Raw genomic sequence first — 12,623 nt, 5'->3', positions numbered from 1 at the left:
AATCTCTAGAAGCAGAAGCGCTTGCCGAGGTAAGAGCGTTGTGAAGTGGCTCTTGGTGCCCAGGGATCGAGAGGCTAAAACAAAAACCACTTGGGTAGCACTGCAGAGCCCCTTCCATCTCAGTGCACTTCAAAACTGCAGTGCTGTTGTAGATGTGATGGTTTAAAGACAAAAATGAGCAGCCAACAGCTTGCCTGCTTTTCCAACTGTATCGGTTGGTCTAATGAAAGATACTGCCTCCTTCCACAAACCTTGTTTCTTCCAAACAATAGACAGAAACATTCGATCCACCACCAAAATGCACTGGCAGCTCTTCCCTTCCGCAGGCAGGGAAGCACATTAGCTTCATCTGTTGCTCCATAAGGAGCTTAGATGGAGAAAACTGGATTTGCCAAATCAGAATATGATGCTCAGTGTTTGGAGAAAAAGCTTCAGGATTTTCACAGAATGACAGAATCATCTAGGTTGGAAAGGACCCTGGAGATCATCTAGTCTAACCGTTCGCCTAGCACAGTTCCCACCTACAGCATATCCTTAAGCTCTAAATCAACCCGACTCTTGAACACCTCCAGGGATAGGGACTCCACCACCTCCCTGGGCAGCCCATTCCAACACCTAACAACCCATTCTGGAAAGAAATACTTCCTAATATCTAGTCTGAACTTTCCCTGGCGCAACTTGAGGCCATCACCTCTTGTCCTGTCGCTTTCTACTAGGCTAAAGAGACTCATCCCCAGCTCTCTGCAGTCTCCTTTCAGGGAGCTGTAGAGGGCGATGAGGTCTCCCCTCAGCCTCCTCTTCTCCAGACTAAACACCCCCAGTTCCCTCAGCCGCTCCTCGTACAACCTGTGCTCCAGACCCTGCACCAGCTTCGTTGCCCTTCTCTGGACACGCTCGAGTCATTCAGTGTCCTTTTTGTAGTGAGGGGCCCAAAATTGAACACAGGAATCGAGGTGTGGCCTCACCAGTGCCAAGTACAGGGGTAAGATCCCTTCCCTGTCCCTGCTGGCCACGCTATTGCTGACACAAGCCAGGATGCCATTGGCCTTCTTGGCCACCTGGGCACACTGCTGGCTCCTGTTCAGCCGGCTGTCAGTCAACCCCCCCAGGTCCCTCTCTGACTGGCAGCTCTCCAGCCACTCCTCCCCAAGCCTGTAGCACTGCTGAGGGTTGTTGTGGCCCAAGGGCAGCCCCCGGCATTTGGCCTTATTGAAACTCCCCCAGTTGGCCTCAGCCCATGGCTACAGCATGTCCAGGTCTCTCTGCAGAGCCTTCCTGCCCTCGAGCAGATCAACACTCCCACCCAACTGGGTGCCATCTGCAAACTGACTGAGGGTGCACTCAATCCCCTCGTCTAGATCATCCATAAAGGTGTTAAACAGGAGTGGCCCCAAAACTGAGCCCTGGGGGACACCACTCTGACCGGCCGCCGGCTGGATTTAACTCCCTTCACCACAACTCTCTGGGCTCGGCCATCCAGCCAGTTTTTAACCAGCAAAGTGTGTGATTGTCCAAACCTCAAGCAGCCATTTTTGCCAGGAGAACGCTGTGGGAAACGGTGTCAAAAGCCTTGCTAAAGTCAAGGTAAATTACATCCACAGCCTTTCCCTCATCCAATAAGCAGATCTCTCTGTCATAGAAGGAGATCAGGTTTGTCAGGCAGGACCTGCCTTTCATAAACCCATGCTGACTGGGCCTGAGCATCTGTTTGTCCCTCATATGTTGCATGATGGTGTTTAGGATGAGCTGCTCCATCAGCTTCCCGGGCACCAAAGTCAAGCTGACAGGCCTGTAATTTTCTGGATCATCCTTCCAACCCTTCTTATAGATGGGCGTTACATTGGCCAATTTCCAATCAGTCGGGGCCTCCCTGGTCAGCCAGGACTGCTGGTAAATGATAGAAAGTGGCCTGGCGAGCATCCCAGCCAGCTCCTTCAGCACTCTCAGGTGTATCCTCTCTGGTCCCATAGACTTGTGTATGTCTGTGTGATGCAGTAGGTCACTGACTGTCTCCTGGATTGCAGGGGGGTCGTTCTCCCAGTCTCTGTATTCTGGCTGTGGAGGCTGGATTGTAGCTGTCTGTAGCTGGGCCATTGGTTTGTTAGTGTAATCCCCATATAACACGTCCAGCCACACAACATCATCAGTATCACACCAGGCCGTCCATTCCACGGTGTTCCCCTCCAGCGCAGCCTGCGAGTCTCCTCTCCCTGTCGCTGGCAGGAGCCCCCGGCTGCGTATCCGTCAGGTTCTACCAAACCCATTAACATCTCGGAGAGCGGTCCCTTCACAGAATGGGCTGCAGAATTCTCCAGCCTCTCAGCGTCCACATAGTTCAGGCACGGTCCTTGCCAACACGTCCCAGGGACCGTGGGTTGGGCCAGAAGCGCTGTGGACAGGCTGCTCAGTGTGCCCCCTGCTCAGCAGTTTCCTGACAGTTTGCTTCAGGCCATGCTCTGGCGGGAGCAGCGGCTGTGGGACAGAGGGGGCAGCTGATAGGGAGGCTGTTGCCTACTGCCCAGCAGCAGGTCCTCTGCTGCAGGCTTTGGCAGGCATGTTTGTGTAGAATTGTCTGGTTTCTATGGGATAATTAATGACTGTGGAAAGGAAGAACTCTCACTGTCCTGTTTGCTTTTCCACCAGCCACGCTCCTTGTTCTCTTGCTCTGCAGCACGCTACCTTCTCTTTCCATCAAGAGCTTGCCTTTGATGTGATCACTGTACAAAGCTACGGTTGCAGCATGTGCCCAGAGCAGTGGCTTGAGCTGGGCACCACGTTCCCCTTGGGATGGGATAAGAGCCTGCACGATGCCCCCGGGCTGGGCGGCTGGGCAGCAGCTTGGCATCCCGCAGGGTGCCTGGGAACACAGGGCAGCGCGGGGCTGGGGGGACTGGGAGCCTCCAGAGGGATGGGGAGATGCTGAGGGTGGAGTACGATATGCACAATTCTCTTGGGTTTTGGATTGTTTTCTTAAACCTTGAAAAAGATTCTCACTCATCTGATGTAAATAAATACTTACCTTGAAGTCTGTAGGACTTCTGGGGTTAGTAGACCTGAGGCTTAGCTCTGGGAGAATATTTTCATTTATTATCTGAACAGCTTAATAGAATTAATTTGAGCTAACTGGAGAATTATTCCCCTTCTGCTGATCCTCTGAATATTATCTGAGGCTCACCGGATGTTTCTATGCATTATAAAATTAAGGATTTGTCTACACAAGGACAGGGAGGAGAGTTAACTAGAGCTACTTTTTAAACAATGGATTTGGTTGCCTTAAATCACTTTTCATATGGTCTCTTACTGAGCCATAATTCAGTTAAGGTGGGTTTAAGTGAACAAGCCAGGGCGCCTCTGTTTCTGAGTGAGACTGTCAGTGCTACAGTTGTAGGCAATTTAGGTAATTTCCTTTAAATGGGCACTTCTAGTTGAACTGGGTTCAGGTTCTGGAGGATCTCCATGGCCAGAGCCTTGCAGGCCTTGTCTAGGAGACACGACCCGAGGCAGGCGGGTGGTGAGGGGCTGGGGCCGGTCTCACCTTCTCTGCCTTCCCGTGTGCAGGGGGAGGCCTTGCTGCTGCCTCCCACCTGTTTACGGCGAGCTGCCGTGGTGCTGCTCGCTCTGTGCATGTCCCTGCACCTTTCTGTCCCAGACATGCATCGCCCTGTAGGCACGGGGACAGCAGAGGTCCTGAACATCTGACAGAGGCAGCAGGGCCTCCTTTTTTCAGAGGAAAACCAGCCTCAGTGCTGTGGGGGAGTGTGGACATGCCCCATCTCGTTGGCAATGTGGACAGGCTGGTGTTCACCCCATCACTCATGGTGCTTGGGGTTTGCTCCCTTTGGAGCTGGCAGCCAAAATCCTGCTGGCTTGGGAGATGGGGAGCATGTTTGTGCAGCCAGTTTGGGTCTCACATCTTCTCCCAAAGCTCCTGCTTTGCCTGGAGGCTCTGTCTTAGGTCAGACCCCTGCCACGCAGACACACAGGGGGACCTCTCCATGGGGTAGTGGGCCGGAGAGGGGGGTGATGCTGCGTCACGGTGCTGACATCCCTTTGTTGGTGGCATTTGCAGGACATTGAGAAGACCATGAGCACGGCACTGAATGAACTGCGGGAGCTGGAGAGGCAGAACACGGCCAAGCAGGCCCCCGATGTGGTCCTGGACACACTGGAGCCCATGAAGAACCCCCCAATGGGCGCCGCCAACTCGGAACCCGCCAGCCCCCTTCACACCATCCTGATCCGGGACCCCGACGCTGCCATGCGGCGCAGCAGCAGCTCCACCACAGAGATGATGACCACCTTCAAGCCAGCCCTGTCAGCCCGGCTGGCTGGGGCTCAGCTGCGGCCGCCGCCGACGCGGCCAGTGCGGCCGGTGGTGCAGCACCGCTCCAGCAGCAGCAGCAGCTCGGGAGTGGGCAGCCCTGCTGTCACCCCCACTGAGAAGCTCTTCCCCAGCAGCTCGGCGGATAAATCGGGCACCATGTAGGCTGGGGCGCAGGGACTGTGGCGGGGAGAGCCAGCGCCCGGATGGTGGGAGCGGGGCCGGTGGCTTGGCAGAGCCTTTCTCGGCCAAGCAGGAGGTCAGAACTGTGCTCGAGAGGAACCTCTCCAAAAGGGGAACAAGTGCGTCCCCCAGGCTTGATGGTTGTTTGTACATACGTGTGTGTGTGTGTATTATGTACATACATGTGCACACACACCCCCATCCCTGCAGAAACTCTTCCCAAGCTTGCAGTCCTACGGCAGGAGGAGATGGCGAGTCTATGTGTTGGCACTGGAGAATACGTGCTATATGTAGAAGTATATATTAAAAAAAGAAAGCGTACAGAATTCGGTGACTTTTTAAAAAAAAAAAGTAGATTTACCTCAGAAACTGGCTCTGAAGTGTCCTCTCTAGAGATGTTGGGTTAATTTGGGTTTTTTTCCAAGCTATTTGTGTGCGTGTTGTGCGTGGAAGTACATAGCAGCTGTGCGTTGAGCAATACAAGGCCAATCCTGGAATTTATTTTCTGCACCTCTTGCCATTTAAAAAAAAAAAAAAACAAAAAAGGGGGAGGGCAGGGGGGAGATACAGAGGGTTGTGTTCAGTGCTGGCCTGTGGAAAAGAGCTGTAAATTCATGAATCCCAGGGTGTGCCAGGCTGGCTGGAGTGTATTTTCAAGCCGAATCCGTAGACGCCTTGGCCTGCGCCGTGACACCCTGGCCGGCGGCACCTAGCAGGAGCAGGGACAGAGAGGAGGGGTGCCCCATCGGCTTCGTGCGGGGAGGAGGATGCTGCTGCTGCACAGGCATGGTGCTGCCCAGCCTGCACCGCCGGGGCCACAGAACTCGGATTTTCTTCAAGATTTCAGAATGAACAAGGACTAGTGACAAACCTGTGGTAAAGCATAAATAGGGTAACTTACAGTTTTGAGATGCTTCATTTCCCTTTCCCCACACACTTTTTTTTTTTTTTTTTCCTTTAATAAAAAAACCTAATGGTATCTCAACAGATGGGACTGAACAGACGAGGAGGCTTTGGTACAACAACATTCCTTTATTTGAAGTTGCACAGCAGTACATGAGAGTCTTGATTCAGACTGCGTCTTCTTGCATGAAAAGCATGAGCCATATTTGACCATATCAGATGCGGAACCGATCTGATGGGGTGATATTTTGCACTTTCTGTACTGTACTATATAATACAACAGTTTGAGTTTATGCAAAAGAATCTACGTTTCGTTTTCCCTCTGAACATTTAGCCCAGAGAGAAAAATATGCAGAAAGAGCTGGGGATTGCATGGTACTTCAGTAATCAAGTCGCTTCTGTCAGCGCTGAATTCAAGACACTCTGTGCTTCTGCATTTTTTTTTCTTCTTGTGCAGATTTCCATGCACTGACCCGTGGTTTTATTTGGTCCCTTCCAGATGATCACATAGAACCCTGGTGTGAAACAGGCTGTTGTCAGCCTCAGCTGCACAGCAAAGCTGCACTCATGGCTCCTTAATGTTCACCCTTTCACCCGTGCTCCCCAGTTTCTGCTGTTCTGTCTGTCCTTGGACAAAGCAGCCTCCAGCCCTCCTGCCTCATCCAGCAGCCACCTGCCCCTGCCCACAGCTTTTGTTTTGTTCCCCCCTTCATCCCCCTCTTCCCTACAGCCCCACTGCAGCCCCCAGCTCGCCGGTGGCCAGCGGGGCAGCCCTGCTTCCAGAATGGAGCAGGCAGCTGAGCCCGGGGTGCTGCTGTGGCTCTCGCCTGGGCTGGGGAACTCTCCCCAGCGCCTGCCAACCACCCTGGGCATCGCCACAGCCCTGGCCATCATGCCCGTGCCCCCTACACAAGCATGTGTGTCCCTCCCACACCCCGCTCCTGCCCCTGCCGGGCTCTGTACATAGTGCTGTACCGCTGGAATGCTGGAAAGTAACTGTTAACATGTAAACTGTACAAAAAATAGGCTAAGATTAGATGAAAGCCAATGCCACTCACCAAATCTTTGCACTTAGTAGGTAGCTCAATGTAAAAATGAAACCCAATAAGAATAATAATAAAAAATAAAAAAACAAAGCCGCAAAGCTAACCTTTCAGTGTACAGTGGGGGAGAAGTACTGTATGTAGTGATTCTGTCGTTGTTCCTCCATATAATGCTGTAAGGGGAAATGGTATTTATGTACTTTGTCTCAACATTGTTGACATTTGTAATTACCACAATTGGTTCATATTGATGTTTATTTTACTTCATAATTTTTCCCCCCTTTCCTAACTTAGGCTAACCCTGAGGTCAATGCCTCTGTCGTTACGGGCAGCAGATGTTCAAACAGTCTGTCAATCTGGTCTAGTAATGAACCAGCAAATGGGCTTTTAGGGGGAGGGAGGAAACCCATTTGGCACAAGCGCTGTGTATTCGTTGCCAGTAATTATTGTTATTTTTTCCATTTAGTTCCTGGAGAACATTCACTTTGCCAGTCTTCTGGTTTTTTTATATACTTTCAAAGATGACTTGATAGCAAAACCATGTTTATTAGGGTTATTTTTTTTTTCCTCCCTTCTTACTTTTGAAGATATGGTACAAGTTCCAGTGTCTTTCTATTAAATTATTGCCTTTTGTTTTCCTTTGTTTTGTTTTGTTGTGGGTTTTTAATACAATTGTTTTCTTATCTTTAAGTGCCTTTTTGAGCACCAGAACAAATGCTTGGAGTTAGTGTCCTAGGAGCTGTACACATCACGATTTCCTTTGTACAGTTGCGTTGTGCTGGGGGTGATTGCTTTTAAAGTCCTTTTAAGTTTTTTTTGTTAAAGAAAAGAAAACCAAGACATTTTGTTGAAGAATAAACTACCCCTTTTTAATATGGTATTCAAATTGTAGTTTTAACTACTGTAAATTTAAGGGAAGAAATGTATTTTTCTGTAAGCTAACTTGGCACAAAATTGAAACACATGTTATAGGAGTATTGTAACTGGAACCTGCTCATGTTTTATGAGTAACTTTACCCTGATCCTCGATACCTCTCTAAAGGCGCAAAGACTGTAGGCTTCAGAGAGTTCACAGAGCTTGCACTGTGACAACTTCTGGCCAAGTAGCTGACGTGAACGGGAGGTGGGAGCACCCTCCCGAGGGGCCCTGCTCCTGCCTACCCCTGCCCCGCTGGGCCCAAGGGACCAGCACAGCCCCAACTCAGGGACGTGCCGGCCGAGGGTGCCCTTTCACGGAGCAGTCGTTTCTCTGCTGTGCAGAGTGAGTGCCGACCTCTGGCTTGGCTCCTGCAGACCCCACCGGGTCCCCGCGGATCTGCCCCGTCCTGACCCGCAGGGCCATGGCCACCCTGGGGAGAGTCAGCTTGGTGCTTGCCCACCCTCCCCAGGGCTCGGCATCGCCCTCAATGGTGCTGACTCAAAAGCAATGGCACCCATGTCAGGCTCTTCTCTGTACAGACTTCAGCAACGCGCGCAAGTGTGTCGGTCCCCGGGGTGGTGATGACAGTGCACTTTCTTCCTTAGGCTGAAGTATCCCTGGTAGGTCATTTTTGTAAACCCTGGACTGTGTTATTTAACTAGCAGTGTTGTGGTTTTCACGGTACGGCAGTAGATGTCCTGAGTCTGATCTGCTTCTGAGGGTCTGGGCTGCGTAGGCTGGTGGGGATGGGTTTGGTTACGCCGGGAAGCCGTAGGAAACTGCTGGCTGGCTGCCCTCTGTAACGGTCGTCCTCCTCCTCCGATGTTGTCTCTGTAATGTATGGTGAGATGCTGTTCAGCTAGAGTGTCTGAGTGGGTCCTCTGTCATGTGTGCTGATGATGCCATGTAGATGAAGCCACTGGTTGGGTGTGGACTCATCCCGTTGAATAAAACTGCTTAACTTTTCTCAAAAACACTGGCTGGAGTTTGAGAATATTTGCTGCCTCCGGGAGCCACGTGGGCCAGCACCCCTGCTTGCACTTGTGCCTACACCCGTGCTTGCGGTTTCCCCCTTCCTGTGCCCCGTGTCTCTGGTTAGAGGTGGTGGCCAGGGTCCCCCAGAGCTGCCATGCAGCAGCCCTGCGGCACCATCCCTATGCTGGCAGGTGGCTGCAGTGCCGTTGGCTGCTTCTCCTGGCCACTACTCCCCTCTAGCCGCGAGCCAGGCCCGCAGTTGCTCGCCATGGCTGACTTCATGTGTTTGCTGTGTTTGTTTAGATGAACTGCTGAGAGCACAGATGGGCTCTTTCCTCTCAGCCCTGGGCATATGGTGAAAATAGGCAGGGAGGAGAGATGTAGGCCAATAAAAAAACCCCACAACACCACTGCCTCCAAGAGGGTGCAAATTTGCCCATTTCCACTGGTGTGGGAGGGCCTGTGCTGAACTACACCAGCCAAGATGTACCCCATGTTTCAGAGGTGTCGTTTCTTCTAAATGTCAGTTAAAATGCATTTAGGTAAAAACAACGTGAGTGTATTTCCCTTTTATTTTGAACAAACCTTTGCATTGGAGCTCACTGCCCTGAAACCACAGTAGTTAAAGGCTGAGGGAGGGGCTGTGCGGATGTGTTGGGCTCCTCAGGGGGTGAGGGCTGGTGAGGAAGGGCTGCTCTGTGCCCCCCCAGCCCCTGGCGCAGGACCCACCTCCAGCCCTTGGTGCCTGCACCTGTCTTCAGGCGATTCAATCCCTTTGCAGACCTGTGCAGGAGTGTTAGGTCAGTGTGGCTCTCAGAATGCAGAGGGCTGCTTTGGCAGTGAAGCACCGAAGGAGTACGCTTGCTTTTATTTTTGAAATCTGATTATACAGACATTAATTATCCCAGAAGGGGCAAACAGGGCTTGCAAACAGGACAAGAGTGATTATCTCCTTCCAAACGGAAGGCTCCAAGGGGCTCAGGGGGCTGCACAAGTCGAGGAGACAAACAAAGGCCCTTCCTGCGGCAGCAGCACAATACCCATTCAACACCACGGCCTTCAGGACTGGCCTGGTACTGGCTTTTAAAGGATTAACTTGAGCCAGCTAAGTGGATATGAAAAGCATGGCATGGCGAGCACAGGAGGACATCGTCTATCACAGCTCGTTGCACACCCGGCATGGCACGGCCTGCATCCACCTGGGTCATCCAGCACCGGTCACCACCTGGCCAGTGGTCCATGGTGCCCAGCCCTACTGTGTCACTCCTGCCCCAGGGCTCTGCTCTGCAGGGCAGCACCTCGTGGCACGGGGGCATTAACCCACGAGATTTGTTACCAGATAAAGTAAAGCAACGTAATTAAACAGTTTTCCTAATGCACAGGCACTGCTGGTGTCATCGGCAGGTTTGTCCCGCACCCAAATTATCCTTTTTCTGGATTCTCTCTGGGTTGAGAAGGTCCCCACAGTAACACTGGTACTTAATGAGCCAAATGATGCTTTTGTTGGAGGCTAAATATCAACATTATCAGCAAACTGGTAATTGATTTCCAGTCAAAAGTTCCACCACTCCTAATTAATACAGGCACGTGTTAAGCTATTTATCCTCTTTTCCTGATGACAAAGCTTTTAGTGCCATAACTGCGATATTAAATGGGCAGTGGAACCTGCGTACTTTGTCACTTGGCCCTGTGTCAGGAGGTGACCTCTGAGGATAGAGACCTGCTGGCACCTTGACACCAAACAGCACGTTTCATGCTGGGAAACAGTGTATTTGTAATGAAAAATAAAGGGTAACAGCCCTAAAGCTAGCTCAGGAGAGAATCCATGTGGTAGGATATAGCTCTGCCTCATTACCCCTAGGGTGGCTAACTCAACCCAATTCTGGCTAAACTTTGAATAGAAAAGGTTATAAATTTGACCGGGGGGGGGGGGGGGGGGGGGGCGGGGCGGCAAGGAAAGCAACACCCCATGCTGGCAGCAGCAGGACATTGCTTCTCCAGCCTGGGAGAAGCTTCACAGCAGCTTGTTTTATTTATCTGCTTGGAAACCTATGGAATCCAGACTAAATACCTGGAAGAAAATGACTTTGCAGAGGGCATCTGCTTACAGCTGGAATGACAAGAACACACAGAAGGAAAAAAAAAACCCACAAAACAGCAACTGCAGAGGCTTCTTGTTGGGAATGTACCAGCATGATGGGTGTGGGGGTTTGGCTGGTCTGGCCGTGGCTGTCATGTGTGTGAAGAGGGAAGGGGACACCTTAAAGTGCTGGACACGATGCTGTAGAAGAGGGAAGTGAAGCACTTTCTGAACAACACGGGTTGTACCAGTCCTGGGGCATTGCCCAGTTGTCACGCCCAGCTGTTCCTGCTGCCACAGCTGTGCAGCAGCATGGCAAACCCGCATCATTTGCCTTTTCAGAGCTGTTTTGAGTTATTGCTCATCCCTGCCACTTGTGTTGCCTGATGCTATGGCTCCAAGGTCTTCAGTTGCTGGACCAAGGGTATAGGCAGCTTTATAAACTTACTTTTGTTACAGCTGCTTTGGAGTAACAAACTGCCGCGGTGGGGCTCACCACCGTACCCGGAGCTGTGGGTGCAGCACTGACAGCTGGGCTCGCTCCCAGGGCTGCCCCCCGCTGCAGTTACTGCTCGGGCAGCCACCGGCCCGGCTGCAATCCCTTGGCCACTGCAGCACTGCGAGGAGCACCTGGCTGCCTCGGCGTTACACCACGACCAGGGGAGCCACGAGTCATTTATTTATTTAGCCTGTGGATTTCCTTGCACGTATGTCCCGTATGGGTTCACTCAAGCATGCTGCCAGAGAGAGATGAGCTCGGGTGATGAGTGGCTATGAATATTTAATGTCATCCCATTCGTGTACATTCTTAATTCAGTCCTTATTACCATTCTTCCTGATTGATTGCCACTTTGCTGACCTCTGCATCGTGTGCTGCTGCAGACACAACGTTTCAGCCTTCATCAGCTGAGACCATCTCCACTGTGGCTCAAGGAGCAGCAGGGTGGGGGACAGTCACCCCAAAGCCATCAATGCTGCAGCCTGAGGAGATGAGGGGCCCTGCCGCAGGTCCCTGCCCCCTCCCTGCAGCCCCTCCTGCACACCCGGCACAGACATCAAGGTGCAAAGCACTGCCGCCGTCTCCTGCCCCAGGAGAGCCAGGGCTCTAGCTGCTGGGTGGATAAAAAGCTCCACATCTGAACAAACAGCCCCAATAAAGTCGGAGTGCACTTCACACCCGGGCTGACAAGAGGCTGTGGCCGGCAGTTTATTGAGGCTGTATTAGGTTTCTTTCCATTGTTTTTCCAGCCACTGGTTCATGACTGCTTTCCTCCCCGTCCCAGCAGTGCAGAGAGGCAGAGACTTCCCAGATTTCTTCAACCCCTCCCTGGTGTGTGGGAGAGGGTTGGCTCAGCCGCAGGTGTGGCTGGAGGGAGTCCCCAGGTGACAGTGGCCCAGCCCTCCCGGCTCCGAGTTAATTAGCCCAGTTCAGCTCAGTCTGGGGGAGTGAGCTCAGGACTGGTTCTGGGTTGCTGGTCCAGTCTGGATTCTTTGCCTGCTGGTCAGTATCCTGAGTCAAGGTATTTGTCTTTTATTGCTCTTCTGCACAGCAGAGTGCCAGGCACTGGGCACAGGCAGCATGCCTCTGGGGTGCAACTGGTGGCTTTTATGTAAAATGGCATCCACGGAAAAGTGACAGGGACATACATGGGTGGTTACTGGTGCTCGTTTCTCCAATGTGTGCACAGACACCCACCTTGAGATGCTAAGGTGGTCCTCTATTTATATGTAAGGTCCGCTCCTAGAGGTGTGTTTTTTAGCATTATCTTTATCTAAGGTTATTAGAAGTTGTTCCTTCACCGTACCTGCTACCACGAAGTTACTGCTTAATCTTGTCTCCCGTTGCAGTGCCGGCTTGCATAGCTAGCTTTGAGCAATGTACTTGCAGAAATTAATTTTGAGAACTTGTTGCCACAGTTGCAGAACTATCTGTTCTTGGTTGTCCAATTTTGCAAATTTTTAACTTCTTGACACCTGTACAGCCCTGGTCCGTAGCTGCTCGCCCGCCCTCTCCCGCACACCAGGAGCAACTGTGGCAGCTGGGGCTGGCACTGGCACTGTTGGGCACAGCTGGGGGTGCTCCTGGGTGTCTTCTCTGGGGAAAAAAAGCCCCTAAGGGCTTCGGGGGGGCCCGGGCTGTGTGTGTGGGACTGGGCCGCGGTTGGGCCCTGGCGCAGGGCGGGTGTGCCGGGGCGCGGT

The 12,623-nt window shown here is 52.0% G+C and overlaps 1 protein-coding gene across 1 annotated transcript in view; it reads left to right on the top strand.

The window, feature by feature from the left end:
* Positions 1 to 4,211, top strand: part of SRGAP3 (SLIT-ROBO Rho GTPase activating protein 3) — a 60,265-nt gene extending 56,054 nt beyond the window's left edge. Inside the window, exon 20 of the mRNA XM_026857281.1 lies at positions 4,070 to 4,211. Within this exon, the coding sequence (XP_026713082.1) occupies positions 4,070 to 4,088 (19 nt within the window). The 3' untranslated portion in view covers positions 4,089 to 4,211. The remainder of the gene's footprint in view (positions 1 to 4,069) is intronic.
* Positions 4,212 to 12,623: the final 8,412 nt, after the last annotated feature.

The sequence above is a fragment of the Athene cunicularia genome (assembly GCF_003259725.1).
Source record: "Athene cunicularia isolate RWA chromosome 12 unlocalized genomic scaffold, athCun1 chr12_part1, whole genome shotgun sequence".
NCBI lineage: Eukaryota > Metazoa > Chordata > Aves > Strigiformes > Strigidae > Athene > Athene cunicularia.
This window is presented reverse-complemented; position numbering and strand designations above follow the sequence as displayed.